The sequence below is a fragment of the Cenococcum geophilum genome (assembly GCF_001692895.1).
Source record: "Cenococcum geophilum 1.58 unplaced genomic scaffold K441scaffold_14, whole genome shotgun sequence".
Classification (NCBI taxonomy): Eukaryota; Fungi; Ascomycota; class Dothideomycetes; order Gloniales; family Gloniaceae; genus Cenococcum; species Cenococcum geophilum.
Genome location: NW_027137572.1, coordinates 1,766,195 through 1,778,770, shown reverse-complemented (window position 1 = coordinate 1,778,770; position 12,576 = coordinate 1,766,195). Strand labels below are relative to the sequence as shown.

The 12,576-nt window shown below is 49.2% G+C and overlaps 2 protein-coding genes across 2 annotated transcripts; both read left to right on the top strand.

Moving 5' to 3' along the window:
- Positions 1 to 3,166: 3,166 nt before the first annotated feature.
- Positions 3,167 to 4,808, top strand: K441DRAFT_553788 (L-ornithine 5-monooxygenase (L-ornithine N(5)-oxygenase); the record flags this gene model as incomplete). The annotated part of the gene is made up of 3 exons (XM_067643195.1): positions 3,167 to 4,050; positions 4,123 to 4,669; positions 4,728 to 4,808. The coding sequence occupies 3 exons, from the start codon at positions 3,167 to 3,169 to the stop codon at positions 4,806 to 4,808; spliced, it is 1,512 nt and encodes a 503-aa protein (XP_067505739.1).
- Positions 4,809 to 9,445: 4,637 nt separating this feature from the next.
- K441DRAFT_676141 (kinase-like protein) lies at positions 9,446 to 12,489 on the top strand (the record flags this gene model as incomplete). The annotated part of the gene is made up of 8 exons (XM_067650920.1): positions 9,446 to 9,968; positions 10,031 to 10,305; positions 10,364 to 10,563; positions 10,618 to 10,777; positions 10,831 to 11,090; positions 11,145 to 11,264; positions 11,314 to 11,672; positions 11,720 to 12,489. The coding sequence occupies 8 exons, from the start codon at positions 9,446 to 9,448 to the stop codon at positions 12,487 to 12,489; spliced, it is 2,667 nt and encodes an 888-aa protein (XP_067505738.1).
- Between the last annotated feature and the right edge of the window lie 87 nt (positions 12,490 to 12,576).

Genomic DNA, 12,576 nt, shown 5'->3' with positions numbered 1-12,576 from the left:
TTTCGTCGTAGAGTCGTGGTCAAGGTGTAATACCAACGCACGAGTGCTCTGATTCTTAAGAACAGGTTAATGAGGCTTGATGTGTGACGCTAGAGCTGAAACAACATACTGACTCTAGGAAAACCCCAGTATAATTGCTTTTCCGGAAATTGACGGTCGGAAAGAGGAACGGGGAAGTTGTTGCACACCCCAGTTCGTACTATCGACTTTCACGTCGAAAGTGTCAGAAAGGAATAATGGATCATTGTCTCCAGTATGAGCTCGCGGAAAGACGGCCCACGAGACGGAAAGACTGTGGTCACGGAATTTGCATGAGCACGCATATCTGATCATCAGATAATCTGCGAGTGACCTTGGCATCAAAATCCTCCTCTAGCCTTCTGAATGGATTGGCCAACCATCTTGCGCCCTTTCTTCACCCCCCGATCACGGCGGATCAGATAAGCCCCACAATCTACCTTAATTGGGATCTGGAAGGGCACATTGACAGCATTTTCCAGACTTGCAAATCAATCAACGAGGCTTCAATATTCAATTGACCCTAACTATTACTCTTTTTACTCTATTAGCTATTATTTTACTCTTACTCTGATTTCTATATCTATTTTTACTATTTTTACCATTTTAACTACCGCTTTATTACCATTTTATCTATTATTTTAGCTCTTACTACTTCTACTACTACTCCCACTGCAACTCTTATTATTACTCTAGCTACTACTTTAGTTTATTACTCCGCCCGTTACTCTAACTACTACTCTAGTAACCACTTCTACTCCTACCCTACTTACTGTTCCCGCTACTGCTACTACTATAGCTCTAGCTCCAGCTCCTACTGCTACTCCTAGTGCTACTCATGCTGCTGCTGCTGCTCCTGTTTCCGGTACTGCTCCAGCTGCTGCTCCGTCTACCACTCCCACTGCTGCTCTGTCTACCGCTCCCACTGCCGCTCTGTCTGCTGCTGAGTAGAGCCTTATGCAGAGCTTCGGGCAGAGCCTTGTGTAGAGCCTTGAGTAGAGCTTTAAGCAGAGCGTCGTGTAAAGCTTTGTACAAAGCTTATCTATATAGAGCTTGTATTTAGGCTTGTATTTAAAGGCCTTGTAAACAACTTTGTATCCCTTCGCACGTTGGTTTGCGTCCTACGGTATCGATAAGGGCCTGGCCAATAAGAGGCGCCCGTTGGGCGCCCGTGTGTACGATGTTCCTAGGCTTGGCGCCAAGTGTAGGACTCCAACGTGCGAAGGGATAGAACTTTGTAAAGGCGTTTGTGCTTTGGAGCTCCAAATAGGGCTTTAAGCAGAGCTTTAAGAAGAGCTTTATGCAGAGCTTCGTGCAGAGCCTCGTGCAGAGCTCCGTGCATGGTTCCCCCTAAGCTTTGTTCCGCAGAGCTCTTGCAAGCTCTACGTCTACGTAATATAACTTATATAGAAAGATATATGTGATGGTTTCTCAGATAAGCTAGAACTATGCAGTGTTCTGGCCGCCCCCAGCTCCCGACATTTCCGATGCAGAGATTGACTGAATGTGCGTGAATATATGTGCGCGCTTTTAGCTTTGACTCTTTAGCTAGCCAGTGTGGTACTAGACTAGACATGCCGGTAGGAGAATTTCGGAAGCAATGAGCCGCAGAGTTGGGAATAAGCAAGCAAGCAGGCTTATAGCTCGTGCGTAATAGATCGTCGAACCACCTACCGCATTGAGGTAGTGTGCAAGTTAGTAAAAGGACGCCGTCGATTGAGGTTATACAGGCCCCCCTACCACCGTACTATACCTAATTCATCCAATATCAAGCCTCTCGTTGTGCCTTTTATCTCCATTCGGGCAGGTGTTGTAGCAGGTGGATTGCCAGAAAAAACGGTCTAATGCCGTGCAAGTGCTATATAGTGGTAAAAGCTCAAGTGAAAGATGCCCATGTTAATCTATGCACGAAATTTGCACGGTCCATCAGCTTGGCTTGCTAGCTCGTTCCCAACTCTAAATGAGCCCACAATGCATAGATCGGACGGGCTTCTGTGGTCTGGTGCTATGAGACATGGCTCAGATTTCAGGGGATCGGCGTGGCAGTCAAGGCATACCCAGGTACCCCTTGACCGGGCTGGTGTTAGGCACGAAGTATTATCGGATCTAAATACCTCCGAAGTTCGGAGGCGGTGATGACGCAAGCGACGGATCTGATAACTTTATCCCCATTCCACCATCCCACGCTAACGACGGTTTTTGCAACTTTGGTCTCTTCGGCCATGNCCCGCCATTGCTCTGTGGGGCACCCCAATAGAAAATTTCCAACATCATGACCATCGCCCAAGCCCAAGCCCAAACCCAAGCCCAAGCCCAAGCCCGAGCCCAAGTCCGAGTCCAAGCCCGAGTCCAAGCCCATGCCTAGGATAAGGTCCAGTTATCTGATCCGGAGATTAGATGGACAGGGTCCCACCGCGCCCTGCACACTTTATTCAGCAATTGTCACTTCATCTTCGCCTGCCACGCCAATATGAGGATTAACCCTCCATGTCCGCCTCCTGGCAGCCAACGTTCGGTGTCAGATCGAGCCGGTTGGACGTCTCTAGCGGACACCATCCGCTTTATTCATAATACATCCTCTGGACATTGATGTTTCCTGCACTGGACATCAATGGAAAGTCCTTCGTTGATAGCGTGAGCAGCATCTGTAAGCCTCCATCCACATCTACACCATCGCAAGCTCAAGAAGCCGCGTCTAAGGATAAAATGTGTCATCACTCACATGTATGCGCCACTGACAGGCAACTTTCAGGGTTGCACTTCCCTTAGCATTCTTTTTGCGCCCTCTCATCGCCATGCCTCCGCATTGACAGCGAACGGCTATACTGTGACACCTAGCCCGTATTCTCTAATTACGATTTATCATTAGTAAGCAATCTCCAATCTCCAATCTCTAGTCTCCAATCTCCAGTCTCTAGTCTCTAGTCTCCAATCTCTAGTCCCCAGTCCCCAGTCCCCAGTCTCCAGTCTCCAACCTCCGGACTTTGGAATGGCTTCGCTTCCTCCGCAGTCAGAACCTCTGCTGCAAGTTGTGAGACTGACGGATCTGGGAGCTACAGTAGCGTCTACCAGCCACAATTTCTTCGATCAAGACTTAACCATGACCCCTCATGCCGGGTCTCCATTTGTGAAGGTCAAGAGCTTCTCTATGGGTGGCACAGACAGAAGGGATGGAGAGGCCGCCTATGCAACAAATAGAATAAGAGTAGAGAACGGAAACACTCCAAAAAGGCGCTCGCATCTGCAACGCACGGCCCAAGACGAGTTGCACGATTTGGTCTGCATTGGGTTTGGCCCAGCATCCTTAGCCATAGCCGTGGCTCTGCATGATGCATTAGATATGACGGGCCTCTCTCCAGATCTCTCAAACCTTCATGGACGTCCACCCAAGGTTGAATTTTTAGAGCGACAGCGCCAGTTCTCGTGGCATGCAGGCATGTTGCTCCCAGGCGCGAAGATGCAAATCACGTTTATCAAAGACATGGCGACGCTGCGGAATCCACGAAGCGAGTTCACTTTCATCAATTACCTGCATGAAAACAACCGGCTTGTTGAATTTACCAACTTGAATACCTTTCTCCCGCAAAGGATAGAATACGAAGACTACATGCAGTGGTGCGCTGGCTGGTTCGAAGACGTCGTTGAATACAACCAAGACGTTTTCCAGATCATGCCAGAGAAATCACCCCGTAGCAACGGAAAAACCGACACCTTTGTGGTAATGTCGAAGAACACCAGGACGGGTGAAATCACCTCCAGGAAGACAAAACACGTCGTGATCGCTGCGGGAGGCCGCCCAAGCATACCGAAGCCATTTCCACAACGCCACCCGAAAGTCGCGCATTCTTCGCAATTTTATTACACCACTCCGAAACTACTCAAGGACCCTCAACATCCCTACAAGATTGCTGTCGTTGGAAGCGGTCAGAGTGCTGCCGAGATATTCGACAATCTACACTCTCACTACCCGAATGCGCGAACAAGCCTACTCATTAAGGGCGCAGCGCTTCGTCCAAGCGATGACTCGCCATTGTTAGTTTCTTTTGATATCTCAATTTTCAACTCGCTATCTTCGGGTTTAACTCTTTGCTAACCGCCACACAGCGTAAACGAAATATTCAACCCATCTCGTGTTGACTCTACCTACGCCCAATCGCCCCGTCTTCGCGCCGCTACCATTGCCGAAGATCGCAACACAAACTACGGTGTTGTACGGCTCGGGTTACTCGAGCGAATTTACGAAACGATCTACACGCAGCGTATTCGATATGGTAGTAGTCCGGCCGAGGAAGCTAAGTGGCCCCATCGAATTCTACCCCATCGGAGCGTCACGCGGGTTGAAGACCTTTCAGCCTCTCCAGAAGGTGTGAAGCTTTACATCCGAGATGAGAGCCCCCAGTATGAGTTTGGTGCCCCCGTGGGTGAAGAGAAAGAGGAGGTTATGGACGTAGATGTCGTATTTGTAGCAACTGGCTACACGAGAAATGTGCATGAAGAGCTGCTAAGTGATGCGCGGGGCCTGATGAAGGGCGGAGCTCGGGAAGGGGCGAAGTGGGAGGTCTCGAGGGACTACCGAGTCCAATTTGCCGAGGGCAAGGTTAGTGAAGATGCCGGAGTGTGGTTGCAAGGTTGTTGCGAGAGCACACATGGAGTAAGTCGTTTCATTTAAAGAAATTTTCACTTGAAAATCCTTTGCTGATTTTCCACAGTTGAGTGATACCCTACTTTCTATTCTTGCTACGAGGGGTGGAGAAGTAGTGAAGTCGATTTTCGGGAGCGAAGTCGACTAATTAGACCGGCAACTCGTTCTAGTAGTCACGTTGGCAACCAGGTTCGTTAGGTGAAGTCGCTGGTCGCTGGTTACTATTATTTGCATTCCACGGAGGTCTAGATTCGTCTTGGAATGGTCAAGGGAGGTGACTTCTTTCTCGAGCAGCAGGCATATACCCTTACCCTTGCTGTCGGCTTCTCAGGGGTGGCTGTTTTAAAAATAAAGATTATCTCTAGAGTCTGAACTTCCAAGGCATCGAACAGATTTTGAGGCAATGCCTTGATCTGACGAGGCTTGTGAGCGTTTAGAGGAATAGCGATGGAAGACTTGTTGCGTGACAAACTCATTTCCTAATCCCTTCAAGAAATTTCTCGCAAAGTTGAAACCCTACACTTTATCTTCTTACAAAGAAAGAACTTCAGTATTCTACAAATCATCCCAGGGAGCTGAAATTTTAGTGCCCTGTGCCCTTGGTGCTAGTATCAATTCCGATGGCCCTTGTGCAAAGCCAACATGCGGAGCTTCAAAAGCCCACCTCATCACTAACAACACTCGCATTATCGAGAAATGACTGCGAAACCCTCCGCCAGCTCATCGACCAAGGCTCACATCCCAAACTGCCATTTTCCGCAATCATCTCCCACCCCTGTTATCAGTCTCCGTCGCACTCGCCTCAGCACAGCTCCACCATCATCGCCATCAAGCTCCTCATCCGCAAACAGCCTCTCCGTCTCCATCTCCGTCTCCTCCTCCCGCTCCTCAACCCTCGTCCTCTCAACCTCCCACCCCCTCAACTCCCTCAACTCCCTCCCAACCCCGCTCTCTCCCACCCCTCCCCGCACCCCTCCTCCAACACCTCGCTCAAAAACCCCCGCTCCCCCTCCGGCACCCTCCTCAGCCCCTCTTCCAGCCCCGCCACAGCCACCACGGCCCTCGCCTCCACCGCCGCCCACTCCGCCCTCTCCCGCTCCACCCACACCGCGAGCGTTTGCACCCGCGCCGCGAACCGCGCCCCATGTGCCCGCTCGCCAACCTCCTACGGTATCGCGATGCGCGTCCACGTGGCAGCGCGGGCGGCAATGCGCGGGACATGGGTGGGCCGGAGGGCGCGGAGGGTCGTGTGGAGGGTTTGTGGAGGGTTTGGAGCCGGTAGTGCCGGAGGGGTTTGCTGATGGTGAGGGATTCGAGGAGCTGGAGAGAGGGGGAGGGGATGGGTGCTGCTGTTGGTGTTGGTAGTGGTGGTAGGGGGGTTGGGGAGGTCAGCGTTTAGGGGGCGCGTTTGGGTTGCGGGGGGTTCGGCGGATTATGGTTTGTTTGTTTTTAGTGTTGGTGTTTGCGGGTTTGAAAGTCGGGGATCCAGAGTATGATGGTCGGTTATGAGGAAAGAGGATGGGGATTTATAGAGGGATTGTGCGTGGATATTTATATTTGTGGCGTGGACTTAGCTTGTTTAGAAATTCGCCGAAACAGTTTTCTCTTTCAGTGCTTGCGAATTGAAAAATGGAAGGAAGAAAGTCACAATTGCTTCCATTTCATCACTTTGGCGTTCCTGGCTTCTTGAACTCATACCTTAGACTGTAACTCCTGTGCTAGAATCATGGCTGGATATTATCTTATGGAGGCTCAAACAATTAAATGAAGCCCGATCCTGCAAGAGTAAAGGCTTGGTATAGGATTGTCAGGGATTGATGGGAAGGAAACTGCAAGACAGTCATTAAGATTTTGGCAAACAGTGAATTGGACGGGATCAATTTCACGCTCATTCTGTGTATTGAGTTATAATAGAACGAGTAAACTTGATGCTTCATTGTGGAAGTAGTTGCTGTAAGGTACTCCCTTATGTCTTTTGTGTTTTGTTTTTAAGCTTGTCAATTTATCACGAGTCCTTTTCTTTTCTTGCTGGTTATTTGGAAAGGTCCTTTAACCTTGATTTATTCAACCATGGTATAATGAATCTTCCTAACGATGTGATTGCTCTACTGGCATAGTTGACTTATCCAAAAAAGAGGTTCTCTGTTCTCTCTGGCCTCCGTGCTGGCAAAGAACTTGTCCTCGATTTTGTCCACGCCATCACTGTGACTCTCTAGCAAGTTGTCGACTCGTTCCGAAGCACCTAAAGTATCGATTAGCTCAATGACGTTGGGCGGAAACAGATCCGCCACCTGTCTGACCAAAGCGAGTTCATCTCGCCATAAACTGGCCATGTCCACCAACTCCACTAGCTTTGTCGCCCTGTCCTCAGGTAAAGTGAGCATGGCTTTTTCCAACTTTTTTAATACTTTGTCACTTTGTCGTAGATTGGAAGATGCTGCGCTATGAAGTCTTCCGGCTTAGATCGTGAATTGGAGATTTGCTCTTGGTACTGCCAGAATCGGTTGATGTGATTCGCTTCTTGGATGCCAAAATGGACGGTAGCATAGAACTAGAAAATAGCGCGTTCGAGACTCTAACTAGGGTGCTACCAATGCACTGAAAGCACAAGATTGCGATGCTGCTCAGGAATTTGGTAGAACAAGGACTGGAGCATTGCTGTCCGCTCGTGGCGCCTTTGGCGCCGTTCTTCAAGAGGGAGAGTTGGATTTGAATCCCGTGATCGCCACAGCTAGCGATGAGTCCTCAGCACTTGTTCTGGGGACTCAAGGAGTTGGAGTGAAAGAGGGAGCTGGATTCTCGTCATCCAGAAAATCCTCATCTCCAGCTAGAGTCTGGACATTGCGTGTACGACACATTTTGATAAAAGGAAAGATCAGTTGAAGATAATAGTATTTTAGTGAGATTCGGGGCGTTCGATCGGGACACGAAAGGTGGAATTGGGGGATTGAGAAAAAATCACTAATCTGCGCTTGCGTCAACAAAGCTCTCAAGATGGAAGTGGCAGTGTGGACGGATGTCGAGAGTTGCCATTGCAACCGCCTTGTAGGACGAGAAAACACATCTATAACATAGATTAATTATAATTATCGAAAGAAATGAGTAGGCAGAAGTATAAATACTTTAATATAGTCAACCTAAACTGCCTAGAGGAATTAAGATCAATCTCTGTGTGGCGACTGTAATTGTTTCGAGTAACGCACCATTAAAGCAATCGTCTTTGCTTCCTCTAAACTATTGTAATACTCCTTCTCCGGGCTGGCACAAATGCTCTTAATTATTCTGGACGGCTGTGTTACTTCGATTCGGCGGAATCCGCTCGCTGTGAGCAATAGATTTTGCCTTCAGAAGTGATTTAGATTTAGATTCTCGGAATATACTTCTTCGGGCCGGGATAGGTAACGATCCCCAATTTAAGCCTGCCTCGAGACAGTCAGCTTCCATTTTAACAAAGAGGGAGCATGTTAGTGTCGATGAAGGGGTGTTGTAGTAATTTGCAATCCGAAAATCTCCGATTGGTTGTTCTATTGGGTGATTGCAACATTTAATATTTCACGAGACCATCAAATAAGAGCCCAGTCGGAAATGTTTTATTTATTACTGAAAAGCCTACAACCAATGGATTGTTTATATTCAGGGGTGCACAGGTGGAAGTGAAGGATTGCAGAGCTGCAACACGGGCCTCGTATGAAGTACGACTGACATACAAAGATAATTTTAGGTTGTTTTAAGGCAGAATTAAGTAGTGCTGAGGACCTATGCCAAAACGGCTTGGCCATATCAAACAAGTCCACCATCAGCCGGAAGAGGTCTATTCGTTGATGCGACCTTCTACTTCGGCAATACCTAAACGCAGTGATACCGAAAGTGTATAGGGTTGTCGTCGACATAAAAGCAATGGGGGAGAATAGAGGTTCTTGAGACACTGCAAATAAATGCATCATGGCGAGAAGCCACCTATCCTGCAGCGGGAGTGCCGCAGAGGCGCCCAACTATGATAGATCCTGCCAGGAGAAGCTGCGTGTTGTTGTACTCGTGTCTGATGGCGCCGCCAGTGTATGATGTATGATTGCCAGACTCGATGTAAATTACTATGTGCTGCAGGCTTCTCCTGGACACGCAAGAGTGACAATACGTATCTTGGATGTATATCGGAATCATTAACTACATGTATATGTATATGTATTATGTATATATAGTAGCAGGCTCGAGGTTTCGGGCATGAAGCCGTCGTGGTGCCTGAGTTTGCAGCTCGAGGGGCCTGGGGCTTCGTCGAAAGCCGCTAGCCGCACTACTGCTGCCCATCCCATACAACGCACCACTTCTCAGCCAGTCCGTCACTGACTTCTGATACTTTTTTTTGGCAAACCCGCCCAGCACGCCCGCCCGCTGCAGTCTTTTGTAGCGCAAGCCCTCTTCCCGCTGCTCACGCCGGCAATACGACTCTCTTTCGAGGCCCATCGCGGTCATCGCAGCCTCCTCGTCCATGAGGTAGCCCCTCCGCTCCACCAACCGCCAGAGCATCCTCACCCACTTATCGTGCCGTACTTGGGCGAGGCTACAAAATTGACGCTTCTGCACCCACCACGTGTCTTGCGAAGCTGGCTGTACTATCAGAGCTCTGCCGACACTAGACAGCAGCATTCTTGCTAGAGGACTCTCCTTCACACGGCGCCGCGGATTCGGCATGCGCCCCACGAATTAGCCGGCGTAACCAGCTGAATCGGCTGTGTACCTACATCCTACTTCGTCCCGACCTTCTTTTACGATTCTCTACCTATCATTATGGACCAGCCGTGGTCTCCTTACGTCGACAGCTCGGTTTCCAACCGCCAGCCGCGGTACGCCCCTCATGCCCTAGCAACGCCGCAACATTCACAGAGAGATCCCAACGCTCCCGCTACAGCTAAGCAGGAAACCTTCACATCTCCTACCATGCCGTCACGGACTGCATCCATGGCCTTGGCGTCACCAGCAGGACCGCAGGGTCGGGTTTCGGAGTATAACGGTGATGGCGATGGTGACGTGCCTATGGAGGATGCCGACCCGTACAATAAACCAAAATACGCCCCACGAGCAAACCACCAACACAGGCACTCCCAGCAATTTGTCCAGCAGGAAGAGTCTGCAGCGGCACGACGCTACTCTCCCATGAATCTTTCACCCACCTCACCCTACGGTGCAAGCCCCCAACAACAATCTCAAAACACCTACACTAGCTTCACTCCACAAACCCAAAGCAACAGACAATCGCCAACCCGTTCTAACCCTTACATATCCCCTCCGCAGAGCTATTACTCTCCTCCAGGTAAGATCCATGTGGGACCCTTCGAAGTTTCATATTGTGCTAATTAAAACACACCGATGTAGCCTCACGTCCACATGCTCCTCAACTTCCGCCAATTCAGTCCAATATGAATCCGGAGAGTTACTACCCACAATCCGCAAGCGCACAACTTAACGCCGTCTACAACAGGGAGGCGAGGTCACCTAGAACCACTAACCCAAACCCTCAACAGCTGCCCTCAATGGGTCGAGGTTCTGTTCCAAAGTTCACTAAGTGCAATAATGTTGCAGAATTGAACCCTAAAGTCAATTTGCAGCCCCCTTTCCGGAGAGCAAACCCAGAGGGTGGTTTTATAAGCGTGAGTAGACCCAGTATGCTCGACCTGGTAGGGTTTCTAACTTTGTGTATGACCACAGCCTTTACAAGCGTTGACAACCCACCTGCCCCCAACGTACAGGATATGCAATCCTAGCTTCAAGTATGAATCGTCACGGAACCCGCGGAGAGTCCTCACCAAGCCTAGCAAAGGGGTTAAGAATGATGGATACGACAACGAGGACAGCGACTACATACTCTACGTTAATGATATATTGGGGTCTGAAGAATCAGGGCACAAGTATGTTCATAGGACACGATTAGATGAAGGATGAAGCTAACGTGGGTGTCGTAGGAACCGATATCTTATATTGGACGTCCTTGGTCAGGGTACATTTGGGCAGGTAGTGAAATGCCAAAACCTTAAAACTCAGGAAGTGGTTGCCGTCAAAGTTGTCAAAAACCGAACTGCTTATTTCAACCAAAGCATGATGGAAGTTTCTGTACTCGATCTAGTAAGCGCTGTACCAATATACTTGCACCAAAGGTCTCTTCTCACCTGTGACAGTTGAACAAACAAATGGACAAGAACGACGACCACCATCTCTTACGGCTGAAAGACACGTTCATCCATAGGCAGCATTTGTGCCTGGTCTTCGAGTTATTGAGCGTCAACCTGTACGAGCTGATAAAGCAAAATCAATTCCGCGGGCTGAGCACAACCTTGGTCCGAGTCTTTGCTCAGCAATTAATCAATGGACTCGCTTTACTTGGAAAGGCAAAATTGATTCATTGCGATCTCAAGCCGGAGAATATATTGCTCAAGAAGTAGGTTAACGGCGGCTTGTATATGTCCGACAATGTCACTAATATCTTCTCCAGTCTTGAGAGTCCTATTATTAAAATCATTGATTTTGGTTCAGCCTGTGACGAGAGGCAAACGGTCTACACTTACATCCAATCGAGATTTTATCGGTCTCCTGAGGTTTTACTTGGTCTACCGTAAGGAACTCGCCAACCTTCGAGAATTTTTACTAACTATTATTTAAAGGTACTCTGCGGCAATTGATATGTGGTCACTGGGATGTATTGTTGTGGAGCTTTTCCTTGGATTGCCGCTATTCCCTGGTTCATCAGAGTACAATCAAGTCTCTCGAATAACTGAAATGCTTGGACTACCTCCAACCTGGATGTTAGAAATGGGGAAACAATCCGGCGAGTTCTTCGAGAAAGTGCATGATGACTTCGGTAGGCGAACGTACCGGTTGAAGAGTATGGAGCAATACTCGCGGGAGCACGGATCAAAGGAACAGCCAAGCAAGAAGTACTTTTCCGCAACGACTTTGCCGGATATCATAAAAAATTATCCAATGCCAAGGAAGAACATGAAACCTGCCGAAATTGAGCGAGGTCAGTAAGAAACAATCAAGTGTGGTGGCATCACTAACACATTATAGAAATGGCTAACAGAACATCTTTCATCGACTTCGCTCAAGGACTACTAAATCTTAATCCTCTGGAGAGATGGACGCCAAACCAAGCCAAACTGCACCCTTTCATTACTCAAGCAAAGTTCACTGGGCCGTTTGTACCACCCATGACGTTACGATCAGGTTCCAGCCGGTCTCCTGCACCCGGTGTTCAAGAGCAGCAACGGGCGGAAGCTCTGAGCAAACAGAGAGCACAACAAGCTGCTCAAGCTCAGGCTCAGGCCCAAGCACAAAGTGCTGCGTACGCTAATATGCAGATGAACCAGTATGCGCAACAGAGTCCGCACGGGCAAGCCCCGAACATCTATAACAACATGTACGGCCCAAATCATCAAGGGGCTCCCCCGCCATACCCTGCGCAACCTGGTTACGGACAACAAATTGGAATGATACAGCAAGGCCAGGCTCCTCGATACAACGCGCAGCCCAACCTTTACGCCCAAGCAACGACGAGGGCAGGGCGACAACGAGCATCTACCATGGATCAGCAGCAAAGTGGGATTCCGCCTGCGCTACAACGAGTAATCAGTCATCTAGATCCAAACGCTCCGATTCGGCTGCAGCCAAGTCCGGCATACTATCCCCCGCCGCCGGATGGTGCTCCCGATGTTTCTGCAGGCAGCGCCAGGAGACGAGGGAGTCGAGCTGGTGCAAATCAGCGCAATCGCGATTTCATCAGGACTCTAGAGGACCGCACCCTAGAGGAAGGATTCATGAATCAGACCCACTGGCAGTGAAGGGCATTTCAAGATTGAAGCATTCTATTTCAGCGACTGGCATTCCACCGACCGGGATCGTCAAAATTATACACGGCGTAGAGGGTC